General features: G+C 44.6%; 1 protein-coding gene across 1 annotated transcript in view; it reads left to right on the forward strand.

Annotated features, from left to right (window-relative positions):
* The first annotated feature begins 1,866 nt into the window (after positions 1–1,866).
* The window catches only part of LOC118513041 (putative sodium-coupled neutral amino acid transporter 11), a 28,923-nt gene continuing 11,644 nt past the window's right edge, over positions 1,867–19,145 (forward strand). The window contains exons 1-2 of the mRNA XM_036058333.1: positions 1,867–2,870; positions 17,674–17,730. Coding sequence (XP_035914226.1) covers positions 2,811–2,870; positions 17,674–17,730 — 117 coding nt within the window. The 5' untranslated portion in view covers positions 1,867–2,810. The remainder of the gene's footprint in view (positions 2,871–17,673; positions 17,731–19,145) is intronic.

Here is a 19,145-nt window from a genome sequence, read left to right on the forward strand (position 1 = left end):
GCTTCAAGTTCCGTCAATAGCTGCGTATCGGCAAAAAACAGTACGTTCTGCTTGAACCACGTGCAAATAGGAGGGTGTCGTGAGAGGGCAGGCTGTGGCAAGTGAACTTTGTACTGGTCAAAACAAACACACAACCACTTTAGCAGGTGTGTGCGGTGTGTTAATAGTGTTTCTGTTTCTTACCACCAGTCTGGCTCGAAGCTCAAAAGATTTGACCATGACCATCAACTGTTCGGCTAATTGTGCGTTGCCGATGGAGTGGCTCATAAGATCGATCGCTTCAGGAGATGGGCACAATATTGTACGGCTTGGATGCTGCCTGGTACTAGCAATTATCTGCATTATGAAACGGCTGAAGGCTGTACAGCATGTGGAATTAATGATCGAAAAATTTCACTTTAATGCAACTTCGGGCACACCGCGCGTTGATATGCTTTCCGGCTTAACGATCATGAGAACAATTAGCTTAATTTCGTGACATTGACAGCGTGATCGGGGTGTACCCTTCACATTTAATGTATGTCAAAAACAAGTACATCGAAGAAAAATAATGCTTCTTTTATTTATTTATTTATTTATATTTCTAGTTAATTAATGCTTCTTTTACTTAAATTTAAATTGTTTCATATAGTGTTTAACATAATATTGAGACATATTAAAATTATTTATTGTGGAAAATAAATAAATCAGGTCAATGACATGGTCACTGGAAAGATTTACCCCACTCCACATGCAGGCGCTTGAAAAAGCACCCAGTTGAAAGCTCACCAAAAGCTCTAATAAAGCTCAAGCTCCCGGAGCTTGAAAAAGCTTGCGATATGTCTCTCCCCAATGAACAATTCGATAGATTGTCTTGTTTAATGTTAAAACAATCATTTTACGATATAAAACAATGTTTATTAATTTATGAGCGAAAAAAGTCACAAAACAATAATCAAATCGAACATCAAACAGCTTAGTAAGCCCTTTTTATATTAAAAAATATTTTAACGTTGATTTTCTTATAGTAACTTTGACCGTTGTTCTTCTTCTTCTTCCATTGCCTACAACCTCGAGAGTGCTTGGCCTGCCGCCATTTCTGGCTTTCTGTGACTTGATTTTACCCGTAACAAAGTAGTCAGCCCTACGTACGGGGAGACGGACTGGATGGGATTTGAACCCCGGTCCTCTCATAGGAAGACCGGCGTTCTCTTCTGCTACCTGTATACCATTGTACAGCTATGGGCAATAGAATAACGCCACCTAAATTTTCAAAATCATGAAAATTTGGTTATAATGCCGATTTTCAATTGCTTTATTTTGTTCTTCTAAAAGTTAAGATCGTGAGGGTGGTTTTGCTTAATTTTGGTTTGATCATACCCGGCAGAAGATATTTCAGCACGTGCTACAATACAAATGAATCTTAAAAAAAAATCTACATCTAAAAACGATACGCCTTCGACACCCTTGACTTCAGCGTATTCCCTACGTATTTTGAATGTCAAGATCAAACACTTCCACTACCCACCGCACACTGTTGCGCACGCTCGATTGCTGTCTCTGTTTGGCTTGGTGCGCTCCTGGAATCGCATCGTCCAGTCGTCCGTAAACAGATGCCTGATGCACGCCCGAGCTCCAGGTTCGGTTTCCGGCCAGACGAAAGAGCCAGATTCGAACCGATGGGAACACAACCAACGCACAACAACAATCGCCCCAAACGGTGAGAGCCTCCAAGGCACTCTCGTTCTCTCTCGCACGCGCTCATAATCGGCATCTCCGGGAAAATGCCCACGATGCCGTGCTGTGAGTGTGACACCTGATTGCGTGGATCCTAGCGTAGGATGAGCGTACCATTGCATGCAGCACTCGTCGTCATGGCAGAACGCTAGTCTCACGCGTACTTCACGGCCAAGGAGATACCAACAAGATAGGTAGACTGCAGTGAAGCCTCGTCGCGTGCGGACGTGTGTTCCGGTGAACATTCGTTAGGTCCTGCACGACTCCAGTACGACCTGTAGTCCTGAAGTGTGTCCTGACCTATCCATCGGTCCCACGCCACGAGACGGTCGTCCAGTGCAGCTCTTCTTCTTCAGTGCGTGTAGTGTTTGTGTGTGAAAAGTGTTGCGGCGCCCAATATTAGCTGTTGATAGTTTAACTACCTACTAAGTGGGAAGATCCACCAAAAGATAATGTAAATACATTCCCACCATCCAATTATACAGCCACGACAGTTCGCATCGCATTAGCTGCTTCCTTTATGTCGTCAGTGTCACGTCGACGACAAATCCCCAGCTAACGTCGCCATGCTTGGCTGTCTTTTGCGAAAGGGCTCGGTACGATTGGTCCGCTGATGTGACCCTCGGGACCGTTTTTAAGCGACCCAAGACCACTAAACCGGGGCTCGGCATACCTTCACTGTGACATGGTCGAACAGCCTTAGAGCTTCCAGCTCTACTATCCCGACCCGGCACGATAATTCCCCAAACGGTGGCATTTAGGCAGACGGTCAGATCAGACCAGCAGGTGCAAGTGAGTGGCTTTCTTTCGTGGCGTGAAATGCAAGTGCGGGCGTATGTCGACGTGTTCTGTGTATGGGCGTTCGTGCACAATTCTCCCGTTCGTGGCCCGTACCCGTAATGTGCCCTTTACCCGCGCGGTGCGTGATTAGAAAACCAAACCGACGCTAAAACCGAATCATAATTAAGTGCTGCCTGTGTGTTGTGCATCATCGATCGTGCTCCAGTGCAAAAGGATCACCCCGTACGGCCCTTGCTTTTATTTGTTTGGGACGGTTAGTTTGCGCCGGAAGCAGGGCCAGCAACCAAGCAACGATGGAACCAGCCACCAAGAAGAACACCGTGTCCGAGTTCAGCTACATGCTGCAACGACAAGTAAATAGAATAGACTCCGCTCTCAATGTTATCTTTCCAGGTGCTTCAGTGGCTAATTTCGATTCGGCCAACGAATGCTCATAACTTTCCCCGGTCGGTTAGCAGGAACGGGAAAGGGGTGCCCAATTTATCTTCCCATTCATACTCGCAGTCAGATTTACTCGTTCCCGTGTGTCCTTTACGGGTGGGCGAACGGTGGGGTGCTCCATAAAACTCTTGCTCTTCCGTCGGGTGTATCGTTTTGAAAATCGGGAGCAGTAATTCCGTTGCGAGCGCCCGTATAGCAGTCAATTCATTCTCCGGTCCTTGCCGATCCGGTACATTGCATCAAGCATTCTACAAAAAGGATGATAGAATACTAATTTATGGATTACCCTCTCACGAGAAGTAGTCGTCGTTCTTGGTTATTGCCCTAGCTCGGTCTTCCTCTCAGACTTACTTTTTACACAACTTTGGACACAGCCGACGCAGCCGCTCATTAGGACAATTTGGTGCTGTAAAGTTGAAGATAAATCAAGTGCGCATCCGAACCTTCCGGAACCTGTCGGCTGTCGAGACTGGACGCCAGAATTTACACTAACCACATAACAACTGAAACCAGGGGGTCCAAACTTTACCCTCGGGCCACAGCGAACCTTCAACCACCGATTCCATGACATTGTTCCAAATTACGGAGGAGGATAACGTTTTAAGTTGCACATGACCTTTACCTTCCCGGCACACTGCTCGGCGGGCCAAATATTGGTAGTTTGCCTCCGCAGAGGGCAATGGATGGGGAAAGTAAAATGAGCTAGCAAAACTTCACTTTCAACTCTCGGGCGTTTCCGGTAAGGTCGATTTGGTCGATGCAAAACAGTTTGACAGGAAGCTCCCGTCTCCGTGCTGTACTGAAAAGTGCTGTAGGATATAGAATATCCTATCATCTTCTTGTAATGATGCTATCTTATGCATTACATCAACTTTACTGGAATCTTTTGCAGGCGCTTTCTCGGTCGGTTCTGGGATAGCTTCTAGCTGCCTGTAATGCTACGTAGATGGTCTGTTTAGCAGGAAGCAATATCCAAAAGTTTACCGAGAACATCCATTATCTAGTTCACAGGCGAAAGCCTTCGCCCTGGTTTTAAGTGAATCTCATAAATTTAGTTAAAATATTTCCCCCGGGGCTACATACAAAAGACGGTTTATCTGAAGTTCCTTGGTTCGTTGGCATTGGTCAGTATCTAAATTCCCGTGACTATTGTTTCGATGTCCCTGTGCCAAGATAACAACCACAACCACATCTCTCTCGCGGAGGTCATAAATCAAACAATAAACAACTTCTCACGCCACAGATCGATAAAGCAAGATACTTCACGAGCGAGTCCTTCACTCACAAGCTCAACAACCAGCCGTGGCAACCCAACGCTAATGGAGCAAGTTCAACGCCTTCAAACTCCCCGGATGATTGTGGACTACCATTTTGGACAGTTGATGATGGTTAGAATGAATCTCCATCTCTCTTTCTGTCCCAACAATCAGGCCAATCAACGTGATATCTTCCTAAGTCCGTGTGCTTCGGCCCAACCACTTCCAGGGACTGTTAATCCTACGCGCTTCCATCCAGATTACTGCATAATGCTCGCCCGTAAGTGTGCTGAACCTGATGGGAGGCTTCTTCCGCGGTTTCATTTCCCGTATCATGCGTAGCCGGAACGCACTCATCACCGACCTTCGCTTCTTGTGCTGCTTTAGCCCGCAGCCCGCGTAAAACATCTGACGAGAGCAATCTGTTATTCACAACACACGCGTGCTGCTTACACGTGTACACACACACATTTATTCTGACGCAAGAAATGCCAAGTCGTACAGGTACAAGTTTGTGGGCGTTCGCTACCGCTATTGGAAAGTTTTACAGGACGATGTTTCGCTTCGAACGTTTTACGACGTCATCATTCGGCGTGCTGTGTTCGGACCACAATTTGATGTAATTAGAACTCTGTACAACTTTGACAGTCGGAGCCTAGTGTTTCGGAACGTTTCGGAAGTTTTGTGATAGGTAATCGATTTGAAACAAGTTTGCACGGGCTAGCTCTACCGATGGCTACAGCCATTGATTGTTTGCCGATAGAGCGTTGTCCGATCGATGTTCGAAGCCCTAGCAAAGAGATGCAGTGGACGACATCAGCTGGAGGGTTTGATGGAATTCTAATCTAATTTCTATTACGGTATCAATTTCCTTCGTTGAAATATGCAGCCAGTACGGTTGAAGTGTATCAAATGCTTGGATTTATGTACAGGAATCTTGTCTCGTAGCGTTGTTTTTTCCTACAACATTCTTAAAAGTATTGTAGAGCACTCCAAAGCACACCAACGCCGAATGCACCATGTACTCATAGACGGCTGTCAAATAGATCAAAGTCTCCGTGCTGACGAGTGCCCGACGAAGCCAGCGCTTGAAGAAGGCGTTTGCTACCATGGTGATGGTAATTTGAGTTGCAATTTACTTTGCCAAACTCCCAAACATAAAACCATTTTCCAGTTCGTGCCACAATCGTGCGGAGGTTGAAATTAAACCTCGCCCCAATTATAAATGGCTTCAATTTATGGCGCCACGTGAGATGCCTGCGTCAAGATAAGGTGGGCTACGGAGCGAAGCACCTAGACCAACGTACCGTCCATTGGTATTATCCTTAATAATCTATCGTAAAACATCGCGATGGAGAGCATTTTTTGCAATGCTTTTCTAATAAAAAAGATAGAATCGCTGTGGAGCATTTTCGAGTATTCATCGCTGTATTGCGCATTGCATAGCTTGCAGGTGTTTTCGTATAGGAATGCTATTTAAAAGTGTTTCCTAATAGAAAATGAGCCAAATAAGGTACAGTTTCGAGCAAATTTAGCTTAACGCATGTCATACTAACCCAAACAAATAGTATCATGGCTCACTAACACCATAATTGGCACAACAGCCCAAACAAAGCATACACGCCACGGTTACTTCCATCCAAATTGTTTCAATAATATTCGCTCATTCAAAAGACAACATCGGTAACATTTTGAGGCTGATGAGGAGAGCATCAGCAAGCAGCCAGTGAAGCCTTAACACTGACCATTTCCATTATCTCTCCCATGAGTACCATTCGTTTCCATTCAGCTGCTGCTTCCTTGATGCGATACCCATGATCAATGCATGGAGGCAGGCAAGTGGAGCAACGGGAAGAAGATAAGCGGAAGTGAGCAAAAAGTGCAGGAAGCTAACGAACGGAACGCAAACATCCACCTTGACCTAATGCTGCCATTTCTATGCAAAGTGAAAGTAAATAATCCATAATTGAAATCATTGGCATCCGCCAACAAAACCCGGTGGCCACTTTACCGTCGGTTCCCACAGGAGATTTTTTCTTAATCTCGTGTTGGTCAGAAGAAACGATACAGATGGAAAAAGAGACACAAAGAGAGAGAGAGAGATAGGTAAAGCTCGATGAACATCGATGGCGAACGGTTTCATTCATGTTTTCCACGATGGTCTCACGAAAGAACACATTGACATGAAGGTTAATGTTGAACTTTTGGTAAAAAAGAACTTGAACCCCATTACTTAAAAGAGGTGCGATGCCAAAATTGAAAAAGGTTCAGTAGACGTTCTTTAGATCGCGATTAAATCACTCTCGTTTTGAGAATGATACCTTCCTTATATTTTCTTGCCTTCCGAAAGAAAAAGTTCCTCCAAAATATTTTTCGCGCACATTTCTCACATTCCAATAGGCATTTTCGACCCGTCGCTCCATCCGAGCGTGCTGTTCCGAATGACACCAGGGAAATTACGCTCGAAAGCAATCGGAAAACGGGATATCACTCATCGGGTATCGCTGTCGGGGATTGAATTTCGGGATTTTCACACCGTTCACAGCTCGGTTACGGCAGGTGGCATAACGATTATCGATCATGGTATATTGTGTGAGTGTGTGTGAGTGTAAGCCGTCAGAAAGCAGGAAAATGTTTTTCTTACCGAGTTTTTCTTTCAATGTGACATGAATAGAAATCAAGGTTTGAAAAAACTTTGCTGGAGTGATAGAGATGGATGTGTTGTTGCTTCTTAAATTATCCAGACTACTAGGAAACGTTACTTGGCCGAATATCGCGTAGGTTAAATTGTTAGAATTCGTCTTCAAGGGCATGAAAAATGCGTACAAAACGAACAACCCTATTTCTTTTAAACGGCTTCTAAAAGCTTTTCCTGAGATCTTAAAGTCTCGGGGGAAATCAGCAGGTGACTTAAAGATATTTACAACATCCACCATTCAACGAAAAAAAGTCGTAAGAACAAGTTCCATCGCCCAAATAAATCCCTTTATCGCTTTGTTCGACCGGTGCTCGACATTCTCGGTGACTGCTCTTAAAGCTAGGCTGGCTTTATCGATACAAACCATCCATTTGTCTGCTGTCGATGTGGATGCTGCTATCATATCACCACCGCCTTCACTAACGCTCAGTTGTCAGGGAAAAGTGGTAAAACACACGCGCTGGATCACAACTGCACGCTCAATACTACTTCCTGTACGCCTTCCAATTTTCTCCGAACGCGTTCGCTAACCTTATCGCTTACGTTAACGTATCGAAAAAAGTCATGCTTTCTTGTTGCTTTTGCATGATTGATTTCATGTCGTCTGGTGTGAGAGAACATTTGTTGAGAAATTCGGTATTGTATCCTTTCTTTCTCACTTCATTTTTTTAATGCTAGAATTTAAAAACTAAGAACCAATAAATATTAAGTGTTATAAAATGAATCCCGATGACGTGTAAACTCGCCTCATAAATATTTAATCCTTCGCAGCATGCTCACAGCAAAATCCCGATAAAACATTTAAAAAACAATCAATCCCATTCCGTCCATTGCTCACGAAAGGGTTTGAGCAACCGATTAGCACCCCGATCGGTATGCGCGCCCACCCATTTCCGTCTGCCGTAAACAATCGGTTCCGGTTGGAACTTAGTGTGAAATGATGTTCCGCCCGTGGTTCAACCGGTAATTTACACGCCCACTTACATAACCCGTCAAACCTTCCGTACTGTCCGCTCCAACTCCAATTAAAACATACCCCGGCGTAATCATTGCTGTGCTCCAACTGAACACACCGTACCCTGGTCCTGTTCGTCCTTCGACAACGGTCCAAAATAATACCTTCCTCACCGCGCTCGGGCGTCCTTTTTACAAGTGGAACGTCCGACTATGGTCGACAATTTGTCGGGCACACACATAAAACGATTTGTAAACAAAGGCATAAAAATAAACTTGCGTACCGGCGTTTGCGGGCAACCGAACCGGTGGTGCGGTTGAAGCTTTCTCCAAATCGGTCGGTTGCGTTGTTGTGAACTTTTGCTTGCCTGATCTTTTTTTTTCCCCCTGTTCCTTTTCCCAATCACCGCGTTTGGAGCCGCGAGCGTGAAACACACGCACGTTTTGCTGCTGGGCAGAAAATAAACGAGCTGTAACTGAGCCGCCGGAAGGTGGGTGATGTGTTGCTAACGATGATCATCTCCATTCCACGTGGAGTAAAGTTTGGCTGGATGCGTGTGCTCAACGGCCCGCTCGATGCGCTTTGCCTCGGCAGCCTCAATTATACCCGGTCTAATGCAAGCTTAGGAATAACTGGAAGCAAAAGGACGACTCGTAATAAGCATTAAACCAAACGATTTTCACCTGGTCGCCTGAAAGAGAGAGAGAGAAAGATGTCCAAAGATCACAAGCCACGGGGAAAAGCGTACCGATTACGCATTAAATAATTGATGTCCTGTGTTCCCGTGCGCCGCTTTGCTTGCCTACTTTCGGGCGTAAATTTTTCAGCACCTTCCAACATGTCGCACGATCCGACATTAGACATTGATGTGCCATCCATTGTCTATCCATTTGATTGAATGAATCGTTTATCTAGCTAACAGGGTGAACGAAAGCTCAGTTCCCACCATTCACACCAGCAACGCCGACGAGGATGATGATGGACCGGTGTGCAATGATTGTTTGACATTAACGAATTCACACGCACCGTGTTGAGGCAGAGCTGTCATCTGTCAGTCCGCCCGGGCAACTTCCAGCCGGTGGCTTGCTTGTTTGGTTTTCTCCGGGTGATAAATTGCTCCGGGGGATACGCGAGCGGAGTGTGAGGCCGTGATTGGATGAGTGCGGTGTGATGTGGGTTTTAATTTTAAGTCATAAATCTGCTCTTATATTGTACAATAAGGAAGAGGTGGTTACTCGCAAGCTCTTGCCTTGTAAATCCTTAAATTTTAAAGAAAGAAGAAAAAGTGTTTATTTTCGCCCCATTCCAAATAGAGAACATGCTATAAGTAAATTTTAAAAAGCTTAAATACGCTTCATTTTAAATCAGGACTACCGAATAGTTATAAAGCATGTTGAACCACGAACATCACAAATAACTTTCCCCCAATAAACGAATCGCAAGAAAAAAACTTCAGTCTTCGTTTTCGAAGTTAAATTACAATTACGCTCCAAACGCCTTATGAACTCCAATTACAATTAGTGCCCAGTTTGCTCCAAAAAAGCTGACAAAAAACGTTCCGGGAACAATTTCTTTCATATTTTCGCCACTCCCATTCGTGAAGATTCATACATTTTCCGAAAATATCTCATTTATACCATGTACCAAAAATACCAGCCCTCACTCCTGGATTCACTGGCGTAACGATTCAATTTTGAAACGGGCCAGTGGTGTAGATGGTGGGGAAGTGATGCAAAAGAATGTTCCAAATAGAAAGGAAACACGCTCACACCATCATAAGGAAGCATCTGACAGCATCATGAAAGGACTGTGAGGTCGGGACGGGCTGGCCAGCGCGACAACGAAACTCCAACACATAATTGAAGTTCAAGAATCGATAATTTAATTGAGTGGAAAAATCGTCCACCACGGCTGTGGGGAACAAGACGTTGGTTTGAGTTGCGCGAAAGAGAGCCACAGAACCGAGATAAACTCGTTCGTGAAAATTCTTCACATTCCAGCACTCCTTCCTGGCACCAGCGGAAACCGTTTTCGCAACGCATTTCTTTCACCCGGTGGCATTCGACAGTCGTGTCATGCTTTGCGCGCGTTTTTTCCTTTCTTTCTCGCCCCACCACCACCAGCCGGTACGTGTGCACGGTATAAATTACATTCCAATAACGTCTGCTTAATGTGTTTGACCGGCGTTTGTCCGTGCGTTCGATCGACCCGCAGACACCTTAAAGCAAAAGCAATAAAACGCGCTTCGGTGCATTGAACGAGCCAAACACGCCGATTAAGGTGAGACGACGCTTTTCATTCAACATTTGCTCCATCGTACCTTTGACTTTTTGCACGTTTCGCAACGTCATGCTTTTATTTTTTTCCCCCCTTAAGCTCGAGCAGCCAGATACGATAGAAGGATATTCTTCGTACCTTTGACGGAGGCTTTTGGTTGTATTGGCGTTGCTTGTTACTGGTGAGAAGTCACAAGCTTCGAACGATCATCACCATCACGTTTTGATGGAATTATGAACATTTCAATCAGATAGACTCCGAGAGCTGTTTTCACTTTCACGAAGAGCAAATATCTAATTCTTTTCGCCATTTCCTAATAAATCTGTGTATCACGCACGAATTTTCCTTTGCCAAAGCGTTTTCAATCAACTATCCCTTCCAAGGGTCGTTTGACCATTTTACGCACTTCTAGCTCTCATGTTAGTGTGCGAGCGAATATGCATCGTGTGAATAATTCTAGCCAATTCTGGTGAACGTGAGCTAATAAAATGGCTATCTTTCTTTATCCTTTTTTCCTCGAGGAGAAGCGAACGAAGGAAAACTACTCCTGGAAAGCTGCGAGACGAATGACATCTTTCACAATCGTCGTCCTACCATCTGCTGCCAAGAACATCAGAAGCAGAAAATCTAGACCCGTGCCGCTAGCAAATCAACGCAGCAGCCTCACAGAGCTGCCTTTGCTTCTTATGGTAAAAAGGAGTAAAACCAACGCCATCGCCCAAATCTTGAGCGCGCCCACTGCGCGTACACCCGGCAGCGAAATAAAATGAATTAACTCATTCAGAGTTCTCGTGTCGAGCTGACGTTCCGTAAAGCCCCCCACCCTGGAAAGCCGGCATAGCGAACCGGTAGCCTAATGAATACAAATTGAGTTTTCGGATTTTCTTTTCCCATTCCCCCGAACAGCTTTGGCCAACTTTGGATTTAGCCAATTCAACGGAAACCGAGACAGAAGAGTTATCGTGACTACAATTGGTGACAAAAATGGGAGCGGGACGTAGCAATACTACTAGCACGATAGCCAAAGCTTCAGGCGTGCCGGTGCAAATCCTTTCGCTCGCACGCGCTTGCGATGGAGACGCCTGGTGGTTGATGAAATCGGAGCATTCGGAGCAAGTTGCTGCTGAAAACTAGCTCCGCAGGCTTACCCAACAGGACTGGAAAGCAACATGTTATTGGATACAGATTTCATTAGAAGCCTTTCGTGTGTGAGATACTATTTTGTCTCGAAACAAACGATTTCATTTTGAGCTGGTTTCGTGTTGTTGGTTGCGGGGCTTTTTCCTCAAGCATAAAATATTTACCACTAAACCTTCGGACGGTGTGAAACCCGATCATTTGGTTTGCCTCTCGCTTGCCGCTGATTGAACCATTTTAAAAGGGTCTATCTGCATCCGTATCTCGGTGAGCGTTGTGGTTTTCCCGGGCGGGGAAAGGATGATACACGATTACCTAACGCCAGGGTCCGTTTCGGGTAGGATTATGTGGTCGATTACGTGGTGTGCAAGATAAATTAATTCGGTGTTGTGCTCACCGATTCACAGCCGAGAAAACTAGTTAGATAGAAAGAAATCTGAGCTGATTATGAAGGAGCTTTATGAATTTTATGAAGTGTTATATCGGTCGGGTTCGATTATGATATGTTACTGACACGTTCTTTTATAACCTATTTAATACCTCAAGGTGCTAGAGTACCACTTTCGGAATTTATAACAGAGACACAGATAAACAGAAATCCATCCAAGTCTTCACCAGCCTCATTAGTATTTCTTGATAATTTTCTGCAAACCCTCAGCTGACCGCCTTCCTAATCCTGGATATTTTTTGTACTTACACCCCAATAATGATTTCCTTCCTCAAAGATAGATAGCGCACCGTCACCCGTCACTTTGGAAATGGGTTAAAGGATAAATCCCCAAACCCAACGACAACCGGTCCGGTAAACGATGACCGGTGATTAAAAGCTATAAATTCTACCCCTGCTACAAACCATTTTCTATGTACCCGTACCGAGCCGTTTTCCTAGAATTGAAACAAAATCACAGCCAATGCAGACAACCCCGAAGGCTCACTCTCTCTGTCTCTCACGCTCGTCTCGCGTCCGTCAATAAACAAGTCGATTTAATTACGCCGATATCAAAAATGCAATTAAATCGCACGCCACGCCTGAGCGCAATGGATGCCGGCCAAGCGGAAGGAAAAGCCCGATGGGGAAAAATAATCGTTCCTCCACGGGCTACGGTCGGTACGGAGCTGGGCTTAAATATTATTTTGCTGCTTTCATTATTGCCAGTCCTCGAGCACTGAAGCCCAGGGACATGATTACAAACCAGGCACAATGAAGCTACTTCCGGGAAATTGAAACGATTCGCTCGGAATGGCGAAATTAGAAAGAAGCATCATAATCAAAGAGTTAGTTTAATTACATTCCGGCCCGTTTATAATGATTTTGCGTTAACGAGACTCATTAAACATGACATAAATAGCGATTACCGGTTGCATTCAGCTGCACGATTGCAACCCACAATTGCCGTGTGCATCCAGCTCGATCGCAAGCCATAAACTTGAAATCTAGTCAATAAAATGATATGGATCTTTTACTGGCAAACCGTACCAAATCCTGATTGATGGTTTGTGGCAATCAGAGGAACGATTTTAACAGCTCGCTCTATTTTCTCACCCACAAAACACATCCGTTTTTCCCCCTTCAAGGATGCGAAACTAGATTCAAGCTCAGAAGTACCTGCAGGGAAACGATTCCATGTTGACTCCCGTCAAGAAAGGCACGTCGATCAATAGAGATGCACCAACGCGATGCATCTTTCGCTGGAAGACGATCCGGTTTGCGAACGAAAGACATTTTCCGTACGATTCAAACCGGATTCCATTCCGTACAATCGAACCATACATTGTTCGGGGTAAAAACCGGCGAGTATTAAAAATGGCTCTCGTTCGCCCGTGTGGACGAAAGGCGAACTGCAATTCTTCACGATCAGTCAGCGGTACGTGAGCCAGTGATGCTGCTGCCACGGCACAAATGCTCATCCTGGCGTGAATAACTACTTGATGACCCTGGAACCGGCTGACACGGTTCTCACACACCAAACTGCAATCAGCGGGCACCGGGCGAACCGTTCCGAGATCCGTTCGGGAAATGCTCCCATTGTGCGACCGTAAGTGTGGAAGTTTACTGATTGCAATACCTGGAAGCGATAGTCGTCTTCCTGGCCCGGTACAATCCGTGCCCGGAGAAACGAGGGTTGGCGGATTATAGGAATTCTCTTTCGCGCTCTCTCTCTTTCTCACTCCAGCACCGACCTGGGAATGGAAATCATCCACCGGGAACAAACCAAAACCCGTCTCGTCATCCAGTGACGGAGAGCCAAATACTTCGCAAGACGTACGTCCTGGCGTACGAGCACCATCCTTTGCACAATCAATTGATCTATCATTCCTTGCAAAAGAGCTGCACAACGCTCACCGCCCTGAGTGGGACGATTTACATCTGCACGGTGAACTGCGTACCGACTCCGGTACGTGCACACAAAAACGAAGGGGAAAATCTCCCAGGAAAGCTCAAGAGACATAATGTCCACAAAGCGACACAAAAATTGCTCACACACACACACATACTGTGCCTCGTTCTCGGTTGGCAGAAGTTATACAAATATTTGTCCAAGGTGTCAGATGGTCGACGGTGCACGGTGTGATGTTGCTTTTTCTCACGCCATTTGCAATGAAAACAAAGAAAAAAATCGAACGGCTACCGAAAAATCCGGCCGCACACTAGCATATCCAGTTCGGTGAGAAGGATAGCTCCCCCAAAAAAAACCCTTTTCCATATCGACCTGTTGTGCCAAGGTGAAAAGAAAAGCAGGCTGAGCGAAAAACTAGAGAAATGAAGCTTCATTTTATATTATACCATCTTTTATGATTGTTCCTACACAATGCATGAGCTCAGTGTTTGAGGGGTGTTTCGTCTACTGAATTTATTTTTGCAAGCAGCAAATGCAATGCAGAATGGAGAGAGCTGGAATTTGCATATAAATAAAGAAGCTGTCTGCAAAAGGCGTACTAAATTTATCATCCAAAATCTGGATCGAAAAGCGTTGGTTGCGTAAAAAACTGAAGATTCCAATATTTTTTTATTTTATATGAAATGGAAAATGAAAATGTACGATGTAATATTTTTCGTAGCATTTGTTGCATTCGGGAAGCTTGTTCTCTTATAAATTTTATGTGTTTAACTTTTAAGTCCTTAAGACCTTTATGTTCTACTATTATGGAAGATAATTTTCATCCAATCGTATTTGATGTACTAAACTATCCTTGCCAACAAATTTTAACTATTTTATTCTTACAAATAATCTCGATTGAGCTCATAATTTTCCCACTTATATTCTACTGTGGAAGAGATATTGCTATAATTACTCACAATGTTAGTGTTATTGCATACATTTAGGCGCCACAGGCAGCTATAAATTTAGTGACTAAATCAGCTAAACTCTCTGATCTTACGTTTACCCTTTCAAAGCAAAAGGGAAAATCGATCGTTTTGATATCGCCCACCATTGATCAATTCTAGCGCTCCGAGCTGAACGATTAAAAAGGCAAGCGTAACGTTAATCTTATTCCCTTCAGCTATCAAATGGTGCGCCATCAATTTGGTCATAAATCTTGCTAACATATTTCATCATTCATCTGAACCAAGGAGATAGAGAGAGAGGCAGGGAGCGAAAGACGACGTCATGCGGGTATCAAGCTGCGATGATTGGCCAGGACACAATACCATCCTACACACACACTCATACACTCACGCCCATATGAGTGTGTTTTATTAATACAAATGTTTCGTTCGTATTACCCGGAAACTGAAGTACTGCCGAGGAAAAAGCGTTCCCAAAAAAAAGCTCTTGTAAGATGCGAAGTGGAAAATGACTCCGAATGCTACGATTATGATACACAGGGGAGCAAAGCAACCATCCATCGGAGCCCATTGACTGACAAAAATAACCCACACGTCAACCCACGTACGTGAACCGCACATGATAAGGATTCGTTGGTGGGTTTAAAATGTCGATTCTTATCTGCGGGTTGTTCGAGAGAGGCGACGGCCGGTTTTTCATATCGCCCGACGACAACTGCGTGACCGCAAAGCAACTTTCCCATTCTTTGTCGAGCGACCAGAGTCGGAGACCTCGAACCGGAAATGACCCGCTTTGCTTTCGTGTCGTGCCGTACTTAGCTTTTTTCTTTTGTCTGTTCGTCCCAACATTTGCTTCGTTTTCACGCATCATAATACCGTAGTAATCACGTCACATAAAAGGCAGAACGATAGGAACGCTGCGGCTGTCAGGATGTTCTTGTTGTGGACTTTGATCAACAGCAAAAAAAAACGTACGAACACGAACACACAGAACGATGGGACGACATAAATGTTCAACTGGACATCAGCAACTACCCACGGCTAGCCACAGTCGTGCTGTACTTTGTTGCCCCTGCAGCAATTGCTTTTCAAAAGCAGTGGAGGGAAAAGTTTTTTCTTCACTGCCATCATCACGAAGATGACAGTCCAGTCGACATCACAGGGTGACGATGGCCTGTCGTCTTGGATGATGGTTGTCTTTTTACGCTTTGTTGAGTTCATCCATATTTGTATCTCTCTTTTGCTGGAATGCCAAACGATCTATCGTGAAATCATTACCCGAAAACCTCACAAAAGGTTTGCGTGCTAAGCTGAGTTCAATGCGATAGCACACACACAAAAATAGGAAAAATCATTTCAACCAACCATAATTTCCATAGACGTCAGCTCTTGACGTATGGGAAAACTTGAATAGCTTTTGTGTTTCGTTTATCCATGACGTCACGATCGGCTGGCATTGCCGTTTCAGGGGGTGTTAGATGAACTTCGGTTTCATTTCGAGCCGGGCCGGGTTATTGCCGGGTGCGAAAGAATGCCAACCGTCTTTATAAATTTCCATGCACACCAGGGTCCGCTTTCCCCTGCCTTAACAGGGACCACGTGATAAAGTAGACCTTTTATGCAGACAATGGTTGGCAGTGAGTAGAAGATGCTCAGATGCGGGTTCGTTTGCTTGCATTCATAGCACGTCCTGTGGCTACTGGCAATCAGCTGTGGTCAAACACTTGAGGACATCAGGAATCTTACTTGAGGAACGGTTATGGAATCCGATTGAAAGACTCTGGGACGGTGATGGAATGCAGTACGCAATATTAAGAATTTATACTCTATTTGATATGTCCGGGATAAAAAGGCTATAACACGTATGGATATGAAAGACTGATAGGGATTTTACTGGAAATTTGGAATTTAATAATTTTTGTTCATATTCATAAAAGTCGGTTTTGAGATATTGTTTAAAAATGAAAATTATGCCGTTTTTATGATTTTTTTTATTTTATGTTGAATTCTAAAACAAATATTGATTCCAAATTGATGGAGAGATTTGAATATTTTCCTCCAGTTTTTTCCCTTCACACATGCGTCTTATACTTCGCTTGTTGCTTTAATCAAAGGACGTACATCTTGGTTTGTCTTCCTCTCGTGCGGCCCGGCCGGAACTAGTGCAAAGAACCATACCCATACACGTCTCAAGAGGAATAACTTTGACATTCATCATCGCGAAGAAGGCCCAACAGTTCTCGTGCCTCCAAGCGTTCAATCCTCCAACGTTCGTTCGTCGGCTGTCTGCTCTATCCGAACCGAAACCGAATTGATATTCATAGCAGCCCCGGCTACCGGCTACCCAGTTAGCGTCGTGGATTTGAATTTGCCTGCGGGGTGTGAAGATTGGCGCAAGTAAGTCACAAGGATTACCCTGCGGTTCAAAGCCCACGCACCCCACGATGGAGGCGCCCAGTACTTGACCAGGCTTCGATGGAGGCGCCTGGTGCTCACCGTACGTGCCTCGGTACGGAAGATTGCACAAAACTAGCTGCTTAACCCGATCGCAAACACTGGCGGCAGCTCACATCATCCTTTTGTGCTGAAGTGTTTGGCCAAGTTAACATCGCACACACACACGCACCCACAAACACACAAACACTTACTACACTACACAGCCCCCGGGGTACATAAAATGGGAAAATAAAACACAGATCCTTCTTAGTCGTAGATCAGTGTAAACATAAAGCTGCCACAGCTGCGAGTCGGGCTGGCTTTCAACCCGCTTTGCCCGGTTTTCACTTGGGTGAAATTGGTTTTTCGCCACACTATACATGCATTCGCCGATACGAGAAGGCTAAGGGGGGGGGGGCGGAGAGTTGTATTTCGATCCACTCGAGCCAGCACTTTCCTTTTGTAGCGTTCCGAGAATAAACTACAATCCGCGTGTATCAAAAACACACTCAACTCAGCTAGTGTGGCCGTCAGCGTGTGATAGTTCGTCTCGTTTTTTGTGTCATTCGGTGCTTCAAAATCTCCATTTCGTCCGTCACTTCGGGCACGAGTTTAAACGTCCATTTCAATTGATGTTTTTTTCTCCCTCTCCCTCTCTTTGTTCCAGGGAAGTGACGACTCTGCTGAAGTGAACGCTTTCGATGACATCAACTCATTGGTGAAGGTAAATAGTTTGAAGTGTTTGCGCCGTTCATAGCAATTTCTGAAGTGGCGAAAATTATACCTCCATTTGCTGCCTTCCCAATCCATTAAATGCATTTAATTATAAGCTTAACATTTGATTGAATAGTCAGCACGCCATGCTGGTTGAATGCTCGAAAAAGCCACCTATTCCAAACAAACGCCTTCCATTCCTGGGCAAATAATTCAACAACCCTAATTTTGTTTTATTGCCTCCGATGAGCATTTCCTCGAAGCAGGTACTCAAATAACGATTTCATCAAAATTTCCCTCGTCAACATTACTATTTTCCTCCCAGACCCTCCTACCGCCCCACGATTCCCGGAAGCTGGACCCGTGAACATTAAGCAAAGTTCATTTGAATATAAATAAGAAGCGAAGGGAAGCAGTTTTGCTGCGAAGCATCATTCAACAAACACTTCTGATGAACACGACAATTTGAGTGCGCTTGTTTGTGTTCTCATTTTCACTTCCACGAAAGCAGGAGAAGATAAAAACGAGAGGGAGAAAAATATGCTTCTGCAAAAAAAAACCCATCCGGTTTTTTCTTCCACTCTCGGGACATTTATTTGCTCAAACGATGCAAAAAGCGGAGTGTGGCTTCGACCACACAACTTTAAAAGGTCCACTCGAGCGGTGATCGAGCCCGTACCCTTCTTGTCCCGGTCATTTGCAGTGGACGTTGATGAAGGATACGTTTATCAATTTCTTGTACTCGTCAACTTATCATCACTTTTGCAGCTTCCATTTGCGACGCCGGAAAGTGGGATCGATTTTTAGCCACGGTTAGATCGGTCGTGATTTCCGGGGACTTTTTTGCTGTTGATATGTCGATTTAAGCTATTTTCTGCACCATCTGTGACACACACACATACACACACTCGTCTACTCCCAGGACACGTATTGGGGGTCTGCCCGCATGCACATGACGTTTCATTAATTGAGTTCAAGCCAATTTCTCTTCCGGCAACCAGAAGTGTGTGTGTGTCGGTACGGCACAAACCAAACCATTTCTGCCGGGGCGTTTTTTTTGTGTGTGTGTGTGTGTTGTTGCCGCATGCGAAGCAATCATTTCTTTGCCCCCCCGGGGAGGTCTGCCTCGAACGAGGGTGAAACGTTTCGGAAGTGTTATGAATAAATAATTTGTCCCAGTCACCGGGAAACGAATGCTGATGTCGCCTGAGACTTCATTAGAATAATGTTGGCTTTTGGCTTAAAAATGGAGCCGGAGTTAGTTTTCAATTGCTCTCGGTGTGAGAGGCAAGGCTTTTGATGAATAAATAGAACGGTCTGCACTTGCAGAACTTATTAATTACTTTGTTTAATAATGAAACTTTAACTGAGTAAATTTTAAATATAAAAATTTGATAAATAAACATTCATTTATTTACATACTCC

This window comes from Anopheles stephensi, chromosome 3 (assembly GCF_013141755.1).
Source record: "Anopheles stephensi strain Indian chromosome 3, UCI_ANSTEP_V1.0, whole genome shotgun sequence".
Lineage (NCBI taxonomy): Eukaryota > Metazoa > Arthropoda > Insecta > Diptera > Culicidae > Anopheles > Anopheles stephensi.